The sequence below is a fragment of the Salminus brasiliensis genome, chromosome 10 (assembly GCF_030463535.1).
Source record: "Salminus brasiliensis chromosome 10, fSalBra1.hap2, whole genome shotgun sequence".
Classification (NCBI taxonomy): Eukaryota; Metazoa; Chordata; class Actinopteri; order Characiformes; family Bryconidae; genus Salminus; species Salminus brasiliensis.
This window is the reverse complement of record NC_132887.1, coordinates 33,456,872-33,475,061: the sequence shown is the minus strand read 5'-3', so window position 1 is coordinate 33,475,061 and position 18,190 is coordinate 33,456,872. Positions and strand designations below refer to the sequence as shown.

The 18,190-nt window shown below is 40.2% G+C and overlaps 1 protein-coding gene across 2 annotated transcripts in view; it reads left to right on the top strand.

Moving 5' to 3' along the window:
* tmem121aa (transmembrane protein 121Aa) overlaps positions 1-17,619 on the top strand; it is a 32,021-nt gene extending 14,402 nt beyond the window's left edge. The window contains exons 1-2 of one of the 2 annotated variants that reach the window (XM_072690523.1): positions 2,793-2,872; positions 14,293-17,619. In XM_072690523.1, the coding sequence (XP_072546624.1) occupies positions 14,953-15,900 (948 nt within the window). In that variant the 5' untranslated portion in view covers positions 2,793-2,872; positions 14,293-14,952 and the 3' untranslated portion in view covers positions 15,901-17,619. Of the gene's footprint in view, positions 1-2,792; positions 2,873-14,292 lie in introns of those variants that run through there. The other variant, XM_072690522.1, reaches the window with a different exon arrangement.
* Positions 17,620-18,190: the final 571 nt, after the last annotated feature.

The window sequence follows — 18,190 nt, the reverse complement described above, 5'->3', positions numbered from 1 at the left end:
ACAACGTCCACTGCTGTTGTCATCAAACCTGCTCAAGATGTTGTGACTTCTGTGATGCTTTTCTGCTCACCACAATGGTTGTATTTTGTTGTACAATTGTATTTGACTTACTGTCAGCTCGAACTGGCCATTTTTCATTGACCTCTTTCAACAATGATTTTATGATAGCACAGTCCAGCTTGGCTGATTAGATAACTGCATGAATGAGTTGTATTCCTTAAAAAAAACTGCACTGACTATAAGTGCTAGTGAAACGTGTGCGCAGAGTAGTACAAAAAGAAGCACACAGCATATCACCATTACACACGCATAATACAGTCATGTCCTAAAGGACATGTTGGCACCCCTGAAATTAAATTAATACTTTAAATTAAATTATAATAATAAATTAATACGATTTCTACCAGAAGATTATTACACATATTTTGTTATACATGTGTGTATTTCCTTTGTGTGTATTGGAACAACACAAATACAGAGAAAAGGGCTAATTTGCCATAATTTCACGCAAGACTGAAAAAAAGCTGGATGGCAGTTTTCCAAAATGTATGTGAGTAAGCCAAATTCCTTCTGGGAAAATGTCTTGTGGACAGATGAGGCCTAATCCAAACAAATCAAATATGAGAGACCTGGAGCAGTTTGCAAAAGAAGAGTGGTTCAAAATTCCAGCTGAGAGGTGTAAGATACTTGTTGAGGGTTATAGGAAGCAAATGATTTCAGTTAATTCTTCCAAAGGATTGATTTGCCTGAAATTATATTAATTGTGGCTTTTTTGCGTTTTTTTGAAGGAAATGAGCATGCACATAACAAAACATGTAATTGCAAAACTTTTCTCAGATATATATATTTTTTTAATTCAGGGGTGCCAACACTTTCAGCCATGACTGTATGTGCATTACAGTGATGTTCGATCATACAGGTCTACCAGCAGTGGCAAAAATCTCAGTCTACAAGAAATCCTCATCAGAATTGTGGCCAAAAGGCAAATTAATGGACCAGGACAGTTTTCTGTTTTCTGGTTTGTGAATGAAACTTGCTTCATTTCCAGGCAAGAATTGCTTTTAAAAGTCAACACAGGTCCTTCAGAACCAATTTCTGAAAGAACACTTCACAGGGAACTGCTCAAGAATGACAAGAATTTCCTGTAGACTATGATTTTTCCCACTGCTAGTAGACCCGTATGACCACACGCTTTGATACACCTGCAAAAACTTCCTTCACGCTATGGCTCTTGGCACACCCAAATGCTTTTTTTAGATCTAGAGTTTTTACCTCATACTTACCAGGTTAATTTCAAGAACTAGGGGACTGTAAAAAAAAAAATACAGACAGCATGACTGACAAAGCTGCATATGTAGTGAAAGGGGGAAGACAGAACTTAAAGCAGAGTAACTAAAGTAAAATGTGGTCAGCAAAGGGAACATTCAGTGATTCAGAATTTAAGTAGGTGCAAGGTAGGAAGGTAAGTCTGAAGATAAAATTTAAAGTTGTCTCAACCTCTAACATGTAGAGCCTGCAGCTTTGTTCCTTCAGATCCTGCTTTAAATCAAGGTTATTCATGGCTTTTCTCAGCAGCAGTGTAGTGCAGGATCACACAGCTAAACAGAATCACACAGTATGCCTAGCCTTTTCCCCTTGACATCATCCTTTCCATTCCTCTTTTTTATCCTCCTTAACACTCTTATAGACATAACTTGGCACCACATGGAATTGGCCAATTAAGTTAGGTGCATGTTATTGTCACAGTATTTATACTTCCTTTTGAAATGAAATGCAAGTACTATGTTCAAAGAAGTGAGTCAATAGGTTATAGGATGCAGAATAAGTACAGAAGCACTCATTTTCATCTAAATAACACAATGAATATTAATACTGTGTATGACAGGCTTCTACCACCTAGAAGGGCCAAACACAAATGCTCAACTGCCCAACTAGCAAAACTAAAAAATGTACAGACAGCTAAGCAACACGGCACATTTAAATCCTGCCTTTAACATTTTTACATTAAAACTTTCCATTTCTTTTTTGTACAACCTCTGATGCTGCAGCATCTCGCTGCTAATCTAGAGCTGGGTGTGAGTATTTTAGCCTTGCCTTCATCCATCATGCTGGAAGACTGAGATTGAGATACACTTAACAGTGGTAAGTGTATAGTCATTTGTTTAGCTTGGGTCATATTGACTCATTGTTTGTATTTCCTTATATGTCAGATGAATTAGAATGCTTTAAATAATATGCAGCTTATGTTAAGCTAGATGTTATATTTTTATAGCTGTAGTTTTATAGCTGTTGTTAACTGCTAGGTAACCTAACAACAACGGTTTTAGTACTGTATTTATATATTGAGGTGACTGTTGTAGCCTTTTAACTCTCAGTTACTAAAATAGCTAAAATGCATTGTATAGTTGACTGTAATGGAAGGATATGTTTACTTCAGAGGCTGAGAATCAGACAAAGCATATGTAGCCCTGATAGATTAAGACTTTTAGACGCTGAATAAAAAGCAAACTTGTGAGGAGTTTGATCATAAACTGATAATGGCAAATAACTATTGGGAATCAATGCTACCAACAGAAAGAAGATGTCTAAAAATATTTTTACTGATCAATAATTATGTTTGAAAAGGAAGATTTAAAGCTCTAACTGTTTGCTTTGTACAAGTACTACAAGTACTTCCTTGTTTCTTGTTCACGTTCAACCAGGAATGAAAGTCTTACTCAGAGAAAGTCGGACTCGGACACGGGCAAAGTTGCAAATGCTGGATGTCCAGCCCTGCCTTTCTGCAGGCCCCAGTTAGTAGTAGTTGACAAAACAGGGCAATCTTCAGCGATGTAATGGGCAAGAAATGTAATGTTGGGGTTGTTACGAAAAGGTAAGGCACATATTCAGACTAGTTTTCTTAATCTCTCTCTTTTTTAATCCATGTTCAGACAATCTTGTTCTGTTTAAATTGTCTTTCATTTAGCCCTCCTTACAGCCTCCCCGCTTCACTGATCAATTGTCATTGTAGCACATCACTGAAAACCTGCTATTCACAAATTCCCCAAAATATATGATCTTGCTATTATTAAAGTCTAACATCACATCTAGATATTTTCAAGGGACTGTCATATTAGCTGGCTAATGGTTTCAGAACTGGCTAAATGATAAATAATGAAAATAATACCAAATCCAATGTAATAATAACAAGTAGAGTATAATATTGACCAATATGAAACTAAACAGTGAAATATCTTACTGAGCATATAGATGGAATATATAGGTTTAATAGGATGTTAAATTAAAGTAGCAATATTATTAGTATCAGTATTTAAATAACTAGAAAAATTCTGGCTTCTTATTTAAACCTGTTAGATATTTTATTTTTTTTTAGGATTTATTATGTGATTCAGTGGTACGGTGTTAGTTAAATTGCAGCCTTATCTTAGTTGGAGTGTGACTATATCCACTATATCTGGTATATTATGAGGCACAGAAAATAGGCAGCAAAAATGCAGATTTTTCAGCTACTGTTAAACTTGCTACACATCATTTTACAATTTTTAACAGTTTTAATTCTTGTTGGTCCTATGCTGTTTTATGCAGAATGAAAATGCACCCTTTTTATGAACGCACTACTCCTAAATCTACTCCTAAAATATATATTTTTATTTAATATAAATCTCAGAAGTGTAAATGGCTCGTTGAGCCACCCCTGATGGACACATATTTCTGGACAAGCTGAGAGAGTTGCACTGCCAACTTCACCAAAATTACAAGAACTTTCTATCAGACACAAATTATACTTTAATAAGTAATTATTAGTATAATTATAAATATATTAATATAATAAAACCACTGCCAGTAATATCGGCAATTTCTAAGGTTGCTAAGAGCTGTTTGCTGTTGAATTTCCAAAAGAGGCCCAAATATGCTTCTTGCTTCGCTCTTCAAGTCCCTCTTTCTAACAGCTGCTGCAAGGTCACTTGCAGGCTCCCTGCAGACTGCCAAGCAGGTCTGGCATAAGCCCAGTGGGGTCTTACTTTGATTATCTGAACAGATAAGTAAACTCTTGTCTATAAATCTTGTAGTGAGATGAGGGTTTAGCACTTTTGGACAGAAAAGTGGTGCCTTATGCCACAAAGGAAGATTTTGAACCAGTACAACTCTGTCCAGTGCACCTTAACATTAGCTCTCATGACCAGTTTCAGGGTGACTCCCCATAGATGGAGGCATCAAAGGCAGAAACCTGAAGTCTAAAGGACATGATAAATGAGGTCACAGCTGCAAGAGGGAAGAGGGAGTGACACTGTGGGCAAACCCCCGACTGCTTCAATGTTCCCTCTTTCACACTCATCTCTCACACACCACTTGGTGGTGTGAAAAGCATATTGAGAGTGCCAGGGCATGCTGTGCCAAGTCGCAGAAGCCTTCCAGTGCACCCAGCAGCTGGGCCTGCTTCCTGAGCTGTAAAAACACAAGTCAGCTTGCATTCTGATAGTATCAATAATTGGAGTCCCATTGATAGACAAAGAGCTGCACTGTACTTTATCTTATGCACACTGTATGTCCAAAAGTTTAATTACATTTACAGGAAATATTTTCAAAATTTTAATTTCGAGGGTAAAGGTGATTTTCCCCTTTCCTTTGCTGCTGTAAGAAAAGCCACAAAGAAAATTACTCGGTCAGTTACTGATATTTTGTTATGGATTTTATGGAACTCCAAGGATCAGCTTAAGACTGGGGACTTTATAGTGTACTTCTAGCCAGTGCTTGGCGTTGGGCATGTTGATATGGCTAATGTGTGGCAGTTGCCAGGAGTTATTTTTATCAGCAGTGTTTTTTAAAGGAAATTATACAAATATGTGTGTGCACATTTTATTAGAAGGTGAAAGTAGGTGAATTCATTACTTGTGTAGCTGTACATAGCTGGATACAGGATTAAAAGCTATATCCCCCAAGTGATTAGGACAAAAACATACCTGGCCGCCTTCCTTGACTGCTTGACAGGAGACAGAATAGTACAAGACTGGGGACTGGTCAGGAAACAGGACAAGAAAAGGTACTGAAGATGGGACCGGAGATGGAACCGGAGACTAGAATGGTGCAGAGACTATGATAGTACTGACTATGACCAGTTATGAAACTGGCACAGAGACAAAGACAGGGGCGAGGACAAGAATAAATACACGAACGTGGCTGGATGCAGGGACTGGAAGAAAGACAAGGGATAATACAGGCACTGGAGGGTCCCAGGATGCTGGCACAGGAGTGGCTCTGGAATATAGAACTGGAACTGGCCTCAGCACAGGGGCTAGAGGGCCAGTTCCATCTATATAAACCACCACAGTCAAGGTGACATGGCCAGTGCACTTCATAACACTGGGAGTTGGCATGTGGGCAGGTATAACATGGCCAGTGCACTGTGGGTAGTGTGCCGATTTGTTACTTAAAGTCCATGTGGTTCCTGCTCCCTAATCCACCCACCACACAGTATCATTAGCCTCATCGCTGTAGCCTTGAGGCTTGGTCTGAATGGAATTACCAGAAGCCAGTTTCCCCAGCAATAATGGTCCTCGCTAAGTCTGTCACAGTGAGAGCAACTTGAACACACCACTGACACTGTGCTTGGCGAAGGGTTCTTCATCCCCCTCAAGGCACTCTGCCAAAAAGCAAAAGCCAAATAGCATTCCTTGGATAGCACACCGAGCCCAAACATCTTAGTAGGAGGCTATAATTGCAATTGCAAATAAGTTATTTGTTAAAGAGCACCAGTGCAGGGAACAAACCCTTGGAAAACTTGCATTCAGTCAAACAAGATCTTAAGCAACAGCTAAGAACATGGCAGGAAACAAAAGAACATAAAGGTTAAAAAATAAATGTGGCAGTGTAACATGAGCAGACATGTACACACAACCATACAAAGGGAAACAAAGTCTCCCTACAAAGTTCTGAATCATTCAGAGTTTCAAATCAATAATCAAATCAATGTGACACACGCTGATGTAGCAGGTGGACTGAAAAGCATCTAGTAATAGGGATTTTTGTATGGCAACAGTTTGATTTTATTTATGTTTTTTTTATTTGCATGAATTTAAAGAAAAATGTCTTTTCTTGTAAGACATACGAGTTGAAACAACAAATAAAATTTACTTGAAGGGGCCTACCTGAATCCCCCTGGCCACAATATCCTAACCACAGCAGATGCCAGTGTCCCTAGTGTCCACAAAAAAAACCTAAATGGGTTAGGATGATTATCATAACTTAGCATATTACAAATCTTGTCATGATGTCATATAGCGGGACCACAACCGATTACCACCCTATGCTATGACACATTATCTCTCGCCCCTGTTCTGTCCCTTTCCCTTCTCTCTTTGGCAAAAAAGAGGGGACTGGCCGTGTCTGTGAGCTAGAGAGAAGACAGCATTATGAGTCTGCCCTGCTGAGCTCAGATTGCTCCTGCTGATATAGCTCCACAGGGAGCTGTTGTTCACTACGCTTGCCAGCCCAGGCGAACATGTTGATATGATTACCGGAGAGGCCTGTGGGCCGGCCCAGGCTTGTGTCCGATTCTGCTTAGCTCTGTTTCCTTCCCTCCGGACCTGTTTGTTCTGGACTGACCTAGTCACAGAGTCCCCATGACACCCCTAAGTATTACACACACATACACAGAGCCCATTGCAGACTTAGTGGGATGCTTAAACCTCAGTTAGAAGAGCTTCATTACTTTCCAAGGTCTTTCACATTCTACTTAAGGAAGCAAGGGGGAGGAATTTGGAGGAGAAAGCGAAAGGTCAATCAATGAGAAGATGGAGGGTTTGGAAAGAGGATGGAGCATGCTGGGAGGAGAGTGCTCACAAAAAAACAGTGGATAAAGAAAGTGATCACTGATGTGGAGTATAAAAGGCAAGAAGTTGGTAGGTGGAGAAGCAAGGGTGAAACAAGGATATCAGGCAAGGAATAAAGAAGATGAGGTGAGGGAGCACTGCACATCATGATGATTGAGACACTAGCTATTACTGTGGAAGAGTTTCAGAAATTACTACCATTTAATTATTCTGATGGAACTTCACCTCATACATTCTGTGCATTCTCAAACTATAATCAAACCACTTTTTTAACTGCTGATCAGGCAGCACCCAAAACCACTAGATGCAACAGGAATTACAAAGTATAACATACACAAACATAAGAAAACTTTGTATATCTAAGATGGAAACTTTATAAAAGAACAAAAATGCCTCTAATGTGCACTGATTTAAGAATTTACATTCCAATTAACTTCAAACTATTGGTTCATTCGACACAAAATGTTCATGCAATGTAATAGGCTTGAAGACGTAGGTGGTTGTACACACATGATCTGTAAAAATAAGGAAAATAAAACAAACAGAAACCAAACAAGCACCAAGATTACCAAATAAACAACAAAATGGCCAAGTCAACAAACCATGAAACCGACATGAACACACACCAACATGGATATGCACACATGCACAAGACCAGACAAAGGAAGGCTGAAACAAAGGGGTACTTATTGGAAGGACGTGCAACACCTGGGAGTGAAAAAGTGCATGGTTACAAAGGAGACGCTGGTGGAAACACTAGTGGAGAGGTGTGGCTAGGACAGATAAGGCACAAACAGAGCCAAGTGCTTGGGAGAACATGGCAACACATAACAGAGCAGAAGCACCCCAACCAACACCCCACCACCAAACCCCCCCCCCACCTGGAGCTGGCAAAAAAAAGTGGAAAAGCACATGGGTTCAGACAGGAAGTGGGACTAAGACATGGACAGGACGTTGAACTGGGGGCCAGACAAGAGACGACACTGGAGACTGCACAGGAAGTTGCACTTCCGATTGGACAACAGGCATAGACAGAAACTGAACACCTGACTGGATTAGAGGCTCAACAGGAGGCTGAAACGGAGACTGGACAGGCAAACAGTGATGTGCACAGGGACTGAAACAAAATGATAAACAGGGACAGGAACGTAAACTAAAACAGGAAACAAAACAGGGACAGACATGGTTATAAACATAGAGTAAGGCCCAGGACTGGCAAAAGGCTAAGGTGCAGTCCGAGGTGCGAGCCTGGGCACAGCTCTGGGTATCAACCGTGGCACACGACCTGAGACAGACGAGACCACCGGCACAGAGTCAGAGGCGGGCGGCCTGGGAGCTGGCACTGGAGCAGACACAGACGGCCTAAGCGCTGCCCGCACTGGAGCTGGCAACTTGGGAGCTGCAGGCACTGGAGGTGACGACCTGGGGGCCGGCTCTGGAACAGATGTCGACGGTCTGGGAACCAGCTCTGGAACAGATGTCGACGGTCTGGGAACCAGCACTGGAACTGAGTGAATGATGGGTGCCGCTGGCTGGGAGCAGCCGACCTGGGAGCCATCACCAGAGTAGGAGCAGAGGGCACCCAAGTCACTGGAGCAGGAGCGGTGGGCACTGCTTGCCTGGTAGTAGGCACAGATGCCACTGCCTGGACAGGAACAGAGGATGGGACCACTGAGACAGAAACAGAGGCTGGAGGCCTCTGGGCGCAGACACTGGAACCGGGACCTTGGGTGCGGACACTGGACCTGGGACAGACTCTTCTGGTTCGAGGGGTGCAGTCATGAGAAAGTCTATAATGTCCCATGAAGGAAGATCAAGACATGCACCCCTGTTAGCCTCGCCTCTCCAGTCCTGAGACTGGAGTACCAATCGGCAACACCCCCCACCATCTCACCACTCTCAAACGGAGAATAATCTGGTGAGGGAGAGACACTGGTACATCTCCTGCACCGACTCCTGCACCTGCGGGTAGAGGTCTCCTTAACCTCCCACGCATACCCGACAGGCAGTCCAGGGAGGGGGTTTGTCTGACTGCACATCTGGCCCAGGTATCACCTGCTACATCCATTTTTGGGTCTTTTGGGTCTGGTCTTCTGTCATGGTATGTCGAGCTTGAAGACAGAGGTGGACATACATGCAGGATATCTTTTAATGAAGAAAAATAAAACAAACAGAAGCCAAACAAGCGCTAAGATTACCAAATAAACGATACAAACACAAACAAGCCAAGTCAACAAATCATGAAACCCACATGAACACACATCAACATAGACATGCAGACATGCACAAGACTAGATGAAGGAAGGCTGCAAACAAAGGGGTACTTATAGGAAGGATAATGAGGAACACCTGGGAGTAACAAAGGTTACAAAGGAGACACTGGTGGAAACACTAAAGGACAGGTATGGCTAGGACACAAACAGAGCCATGTGCTTGGGAGCACATGGCAACACAAAATAGAGGCAGACATGAAAGAACAGGGGCAGGCAACAATAAATACAACAATATACAATTTTTACACAGATGCATTCCCTTGATCATTTTGAATTAATATATTGGTTGAAAAGCAATATCCTGTGCTTTAAAACAACACAGAGCACTATAGAGGGGAACCACAAGTTCAGTTGTTACTGTTTTCTGGTATTGAAGAGTCTGGCGTATCCGTCTGATTAACGTCTGTTACCACAGCAACATTTTTCCTTTCCTAAGCTGTCATCACACATGTGACAGACCCCAGAGTGTCGGACAGCATTCAAAAAACTTTCTTTCTCCATTTGTTAAGAATGCATGAGCAACGAATATTAAACTTCAATTTCCATTGCTGCAGAGAGGGGATGAGTTTGTTGTGTGCTCATTGAAAATGGATCAGGTCTGCTGGGCGACGCAGAATGCTAATCACCTGAAAATGTAAACAGTTTAACGAACTTCACTTTCACAAAGACAGCAGAATATCTTGAGCTTGTGTTTCCATTGTACTGGAAAGAGCTACTAGTCCTGTTTTTGTTTTGCTTTTTGTTTTTTGTTTTTTTTGCTTTTGTAAATGTTGTCAGGGTCAGGGCAGACTGTTTGGGTAACTTGTGCAATTTACTGCAGTGTTCTAATCTTAAATTAACAATGAAATAGTAAAATCTGTAATTTGCTATCTCCACCTGCACTGGATGAATATGTACAAAAAGAAACCAGACTAAAACAGCTTTCAGGGTGTCTATCAGGGTGATCTTATGCCGTTATCATGAAGATTCTGACATTTACAAATGTTTTCTTAGTTGGGATTTGTTTGATTTACAAAGACAACAGGATCCGTCATTATAAGAGCATAGCTTGAAAAAGATTTTTTTTTCTCAAGAATTAAAAATAAATTATTTTAGTGTACTTTCTCTTAGTATATTTGCTTAAACTGTGTTGATCTGGTAATTATATAAAAACAATGAAAAAACAATGCAGTCCATGACAGTGGATAGTGAATTAAGATTGCTCATGTTTATTAGCTTACATTAAATTCAATACAGACTGCTGTGTAAGAGAGATAAACTTTTGCGTTTAATAGGTGTACTGGGCATGAGTGCAACAGATTTTACACTTTTTATATTGAGCGTATTTCATTTTGCAAGTGCAAATTTATATGAAAAGTTGCTTAAATAACAATTAAAAATTGTTGAGAGATGGTATGGGAAGGATAGAAAGAAGGAAGGAGAAAGCTTTTTTTATTGAACACATGGTTTCCGCATAGCAATGGTAGACACCATTCAAATGTAATTATGATCCAAATACACTTGTAACACATCAGCTATCAACATGGATTATAAAAGCTACCAATTGGCAACACCTAAGCAATGACCTAAGACACCACAGAGATCACCTGGAATACCATAGCAACTGCCTACCAACCGCCAGCAACATCATGGCAACTGCCTGAAAAACCAATCACCTTGCCACACTGTAGCACCCATCTAGGAAATGTACATCTAGCTATTATTGTTTTTCTGTTATTGTAACTGTTAGTAGTAATATTTATGTTAGTACTACTACTTCTAATAGTAGTAGTAATAATAATAAGATACCCAGGGACATGGGAAGGTGTTTTAAGTTAGGGATGCAGAATTTCTATAGCAGCATAATTGTTCCAATCCAGTCAGATTGTTCATATGTGGCTTTCACTGATTTTGTCAGTGTGAAGGTACATGCTGAAGGTTAAATAGTCAAACACACATCGATCTCAGGACAGGGGGATTTTTAAGACAGATATATATTTAAAATGTAAGACAGTCTAACAAAATTGTGGTTATTATATTCACTATGGGGTGGGGACAAGTAAAATCAGCAGTTTCAAAAATCATTTGCTAGCATAGGGTTCATTGCATTGGTCCAATTAATGGGTTCAATAACCTGCAGGGAATATTTGCTAGTGCAAAGACAGAGGTCTGTCACTGCACTTCTACAGGGGGGAATGTGCCCTTTGTGTGCATTGATTGGCCTGATGAGCTTACTCTGTAGCGCTCCACTGCAGATATGCACTGGCCCCCATGTGTTTTGCCACTTTAATTAAACTCTTGATTTAAAGTCTCCACTCCACAGAGTACAGTAAAGAAGGGGGGTATGTGTGAGTGTTTGTGTTTATGTGTATCTTCATAAGTGTGAGACAGAGAGAGAGAGAGAGAGAGAAAAAAAAGTATGATGTTAGATATGTGTGCATACAAATGCTGTAGACTGTTTCCCTTTATGCCTATACCCGAAATTAGTTCTCTGCCTATTCATTTCCAAATAATGATTTACTGAGTGTGACCAAACAATTGAATCGTCCATGACATAAAAATCAATCACTTGGTAAGACTTATAAGTAAATTGAATCTTGGGGCGTTCTTATGTGCTGTATATCAAATGCTGAATATGGACACCAGCATGCAGGAATGCCTCTCAGGCCAGTTTCTGCTTCAGAACGTGTAGCTCCGCTTTGATGTTCTCTCTGGCCAGATAGAATACAGTAGCTGCTCCTCACTCTGTCAGTAATATTTGTTTGCTTCTCAGAAAATACTTCACTACTACAATCAAACTAGTGTACTAATGTTTAATTAGGGCTGTCAGTATAGATTATATTAGTAATTCAGTAACATCAATTATTTGAACATTTAATCGAGTAATGGCCATGATGAACTAATGGACTTCAATCACGAACCATGCTTAGGTTTGTAAATATTATTTGATTTAGAAACTCTATACGCCTATATATAACACTTAAGAATGAGTATGTGTGTCCAAGGTATCCGGCAGAAACCCCTTAGTATCAGTTTCAGCTATAAATTGAGCACATACAGTTTGTATAATCTCCACAGAAAAGGCACTGCACAATCTGGAGCATCCACACATACCTAAGGTTACTGTACCTAATGACAAGCATTGTTTAGAGGGCTGCATGTTTGTGGTTTCAACATCTAGTCTTTCAAGAAGCATAACGGCTGTTACTGTTTCAGAAGGCAGGGGAGCAAATTCTCCTTAATACCTTGATTTTAGAAGAAATTATGGTTAAGCATACCAGAATTTGTACTTACAGCTAACTTTCAGCTGTTTGCAATAAACCAGTTAATTAAGAACATTTTTTTGGACAATTCATTAAATGTGTAATATTCAATGGGGTTTAAAAAATTTTGATTGTAACTGTACTGTACTGTGCAAATGTTTTTAGGCACCTTTCAAGAATTCTTTATCTGGGTCAGTGTTTATTTGCTCAGTAAAACACTCGTTTTAGAATACATACAAATAATACTCATGCAAACAGTAGTGATTTTATGCCTCTGTATTAATTTAAGCATCTCCAATGCTCTCCTCATGGAAGTCTAGTATTTTTTATAGTTATCATCCAGCAGCTTCAGGGCCGGCCTGAGCCTTTATGGGGCCCTAAGCAGATTTTTATTTGGGGCGCCCGTTCCACCACCTCAGCACCAGATGCTTCATTATGTCAAAGGGAGAAAGGTATTGTGCAATACGCTGAAGCGTCCGGGCCTTTATCAACCACCCAAATAGCACACATCTGCATTTGGTCCAACAGTGGCAGCAGCCAAGAGCAGAAATTAATTAACCTAGTATTGGTATGCCAACTATGAAATAAAATTAAAATAAAAATCGCTTTCACCTGTGTAATACCATTTTATTTTATTATTCAGCTTCTTTGGTAAATCAGTGTTTAATGATGAGCTGGTGATAGAATTTAACACATCCACATGTTAGCTGGAAGTGTCCAGTAGAGCAAGCTTCAGATCAACTACCTTTTACAAAAAATACTTTCTGATGAGAAATACTTTTTTTACTCTGTTTATTAACCTTAACCTTCATCTAATCTTGTAGTTTTTTTTTATATAAGCAAAAAAGTGCAGAGATAAACAATTTTAAATAATGTCTGCACAGTACTATATAGTGTATATATACACATTGGGAAAAAAGTACACAAAATTGTATCTATTAGGCACTAATTCTAATGGTAATATACGCCAATTAAAATATGCATTATTATCATGCATATGCCAACTAATCACCACATATCTGAGATGATGCCTTTTTGTCAATTAACGTAATTGTCCTTAACCACCATGTATTAGAAAGACTGAGGATCTGCAATGGGCTTACTATGGAATTCAGATTATCGAATTATATTTAAATCAGCTTGACTTGTGCGTGCAGATGGATTTGATGTATATAAACCAGTATACCTTTGCATACAACTTGCGACACAAATCAATTTTAGTGACAAGACTGCACCCATCGTGTGCACCTGAGGGCTCTGACTCCATTCTGAACTAAATAATGGCCATTGTCTTTCTTTCCTTGCCCACTCTCACATAGCAATTACAGTCAGTGCACAGCATCACTCTTGCACTCAGCGAATAATCTCACACCTCCCAGAAATCCAAGGATCCCCTACTGCTTTGGGCTCATCATCACTTATTATCGCTTTCTTAATAGAAGTGGTTGCTATGGAAGCTACCAGCTCCAAGCCTGAGGACAGCATTAGGTAGAGATATTCCTGTACCAGACTCTCATTTCTAAGCACACACACACTGCAGCACTTGAATTCTATCCCTGCTAACGTGCAGGCTAGAAAGCCTTGGTGAAATTTTTCAACTGGTAAAATGATCAATTTCAAGTTGTATGATCTTAGAATAGTTAAATGTGAAATGTAAAGGCACCTCCTTATGCAAGACCCATAAGTGCTCCAGAAATGTTTGCATGGTATTTAAGACTTAAATGTATGCAAACTTTGTATATTTATTAACTTCCCTGAAGGATCAGATTTGACTAAGCTTAAAAGATACAAGGTAGACTTGAAACTGGAAGGTGGCATAAAAAATGCAGTACTTGATTAACCCACATTACACTAGTGACCCCTATTGTTTTGTAGTAAAAATGCACCTAATAGAACAAGGTTGTATGAATTTTCTGTGGAACTGATTTTTCCTTGTCTTATTCACAGACCACAAACCACCTCTGGACCACTGAATCTGAAAAAGGAACCTGTGGCTTCCTATCCAAGTGCCGTCACCTACAGGACCCTTCCAAAGTTCGCGCTGGGATCAGACGCAAAGGAATGGAACAGTGCTAAATCTACTAAGATCTCCAGCATACAGTGCAAGTTCTGCTCTGCTCACTGCTAAGTCTATCTGTGCCAGAGTGGCCCTGGGGCCCGCCAGCTCAGTCATGCTGTTTATCTGGGTCAGCTGACACAGATGAGTGGGTCTCTGTCTGTCAGGGTTAGGCAGACATTGCAGTTTGCCTCTGTTAAAGATACATGTGTGCAGACATTCTGCTGCACCACCTCAGAGGCACTGACTAATGTGAAAAGCTCAGCCATGGAGGCTCAGAGCAGCATAAAGTCATGAAAACACGTAAGGAGTAACAGCACACACCAGACTCCATGGAACTCCGTTGAAGTTGCACAAGGTTCGCATTGCATCAGCAAGATTTTTCCATTTGTCCTAGCATTGTGTTCATGCATACTCCACCAGCATTACTGAATAACTAAACTTTGCTAAATATGAAATAATCCTTTAATAAACATTCCTGTTTCTTCTTATTATTATTTTTTATTACGTGATTTGACGGATTGTGAGGAGAAAGCAGAGGTAACCTCACCATGGTTCTGCCACCCCCTGACAAGCGCCATGTGTGTCTAACCACCATCGTCATCATGACCAGCATGGCTTTCATGGATGCCTACCTGGTGGAGCAGAACCAGGGTCCACGTAAGATTGGTGTTTGCATCATAGTCCTGGTGGGGGACATCTGCTTCCTCATAGTTCTGCGCTATGTCGCTGTCTGGGTGGGGGCTGAGGTTAGGACTGCGAAGCGTGGCTATGCCATGATCCTCTGGTTTCTATATATCTTTGTTCTGGAGATCAAGCTTTACTTTGTGTTCCAGAACTACAAGGCTGACCGCAAGAGTCTGGAGACTGTAGCCCGGAAAGCTTTGACTCTGTTGCTTTCAGTTTGTGTTCCAGGGCTATATCTTGTCCTGGTCGCCCTGGACAGCATGGAATATGTGAGGACCTTCAGGAAGAAGGAAGACATGCGAGGCCGATTGTTCTGGGTGGCGCTAGACCTGCTAGATGTGCTGGACATCCAGGCCAACCTGTGGGAGCCACAGCGAACTGGGCTGCCCATCTGGGCTGAGGGCCTAATGTTCTTCTATTGTTACATCCTTCTGCTGATTTTACCATGTGTGTCTCTGAGTGAGATCAGTGTGCAGGGTGAGCATGTGTCCCCACAGAAGATGATGCTCTACCCTGTGCTTAGTCTTGTGACTATTAACATAGTCACCATTCTTATCCGTGGGGTCAACATGGTGCTGTTTCAAGACAGTCGAGTCTCCACCATCTTTATTGGTAAGAACGTGGTGGCCATAGCCACCAAGGCCTGCACATTCCTGGAGTATCGACGGCAGGTAAAGGAGTTTCCGACACAAGACCCTGCAGGAATTGCTATGGAGATACAGCAGAACTCAGTTCCACATAACCAAACTCTGCCAAATCCTACGACAAGCCTGCCGGAGGAGCCATCACCCCGTGAGGTCATGGACACGTGACCAAAGTTGACACATACATAACACATAAACTAAATATCTCTAGAAGACAATGAATCTGTCTTTAGAGTGGAGTGAAACACAATTACTGGCTATTCCAGTTCAGAGCAGCCTAAAGAATGACTCAGCAGCCAGAATATGACTACTTTGGACTTGATTAGCTTGATTCAGACACTGAGATCCTGTTTTGTAAGAGTATTTTAATCTTTCTGCTCTAAATACCAGCCATTAATGTTATGTGGCAAATTGCAGTCAAATGTGAACCTCTGAGATTTGCAGAGGACTCATTTTCAGACATTGTTTAAATTATGTTACTTGTAGAATGAATGTAGCAGCACCAAGAGTGAACACACCTTTATAAGTAAATATGACTGATTAGAGATACAGCTATAACTAAAGAGTAAGTCATGAAGATGCTTGTTAGCTTGAAAAAGTAAAAAGGGGTTTGTGGGGTTCTGGAAACAATACTTTACACATAAGAAAACTCTTCGTATGACACTGCAACAAGAACAATAACACTAAGTACTAAAAAAATCCTTATTGTGGACAGTGACACAATGTTAGTAATTTTGCCTCGGTACAGCACCTTGGAAGATTTACTATATGTTCCTCTCTTGTGAGGCTTTCCTATGTCTGTGGCTGCTGTTAGTTGCTGCCTGCTTGTGGGTCTTTCTGCTTTCAGCTTTGTCCTCAGTAAGTGAAAAGCATCCTCGGTTAGGCTTGGATCAGGTCAATAACTCTGCCACTTAAACACATTACCTTTCTTTGTCTTAGAAAACTATTGGGTTGCTTCTGTGGCATGTTTTTGACCATTATCCATCTGTACTGCGAAGTGCATCTTCCAGTAGCTGTTTTTGTATTTGTTTTTATATAAAGTGTGTCTTGATTGTAGACATAAACATTGATACGCCTACTTCCTCAGGAGTATTGTTGTATTCTTGACTTTAGTAGATGTTTTAATGTAAAGTATTCTGCGTTCATCCACTTTAGTTGCTATCCGTAGTCTTGCTGGCTATTATGGGAGACCATGGATGAATTTTTTATTTTTAAACAATAAAATATTGTTTAAAAATAAAATAAAAAAGCAATAGTTTTGTTAAACCACATGAATTAAGGCTAAAAGTCTACATGGCAATCATATCTTACTTTCTTTATTTCAAATTTATTCGAGGATTGTACAGAGGCAAAAATACCACAAATCATATCACTGTCTAAATCCTTATGGACCTGACTACTTGAGGGCAACAACTGTTTTAAATGTTCTAAATAGCACTAAGAGGTTTATGCAGACCCCACAGTGAATTTATGTAAAACTGTTTCTATCTATCTGAAACAGAATCACAGTCCCTGGAAATTCAGAATACCTACAGTGATTGCTTGTATCCACCTACATACCTGTCAACCTGGACTCAAGTAAACAATTGTGATAATTCAGCCCTGGGATTATTCTGTGTATATACATGTTGATGTAGTGTGTGTGTGTGTGTGTGTGTGAGAGAGAGAGAGAGAGAGAGAGAGAGAGAGAGAGAGAGAGAGAGAGAGAAAGAGAAAGAGACAGAGTGCAAGATAGAGAGAAAGAAAAAAATATAAATGAAAAGGGAAATGCGGGCTATATAAGAAATCTACAAACATTTTGCATCAATTACTGAAACATTGTCAATTAAAAAACACTAAAGTATATTATTATTATTATTATTATTTAATGTTTGCTTTTGTAATTCTTTTCCACTGTCCTTCAATTGTGACATTTTTAAAGTTATTATTAAATGCATTTTAATAACATCTGATGTTTGTTCTGAGCCTTGAGGTCAGGTGTTTTTTTCTATCATTTCACATACACATATAATAATACACTAATACGCCAGACAGTGTATAGTGACCACCACCATGCAGCTACAGGCTTTGGCTGACTGATAGATCAACCTCTACAGAATTTGGCTTCATCAGCTTTTTTTTCTGCAATTTGATAAGGAGTGTTTTTGAATACACAATCTCTTTTGATTGCCTCTTGAGCCCAGTGTAAACATGCAGCTATTTTTACCATCTACTGGTCTAACTTTAGACATGTAGACATGCTAACTGTAGACATGCTATGACTTGTGGCAGAGTTGAAGAGACAGGACGTGAAAGACATTCCACTAGAGGGAGATAAACAGATGAACAGAAAATGGCAAGCTTGATGGCAGGTTGTTTTAGGCACTATTTGGCTCTGAAATCAGTCCAAAAAATACTGGAAAAGACGGTATGGTTTGTAATAAAAAAGAATTCACTGTAATTTTTAACAGTTGCTGTT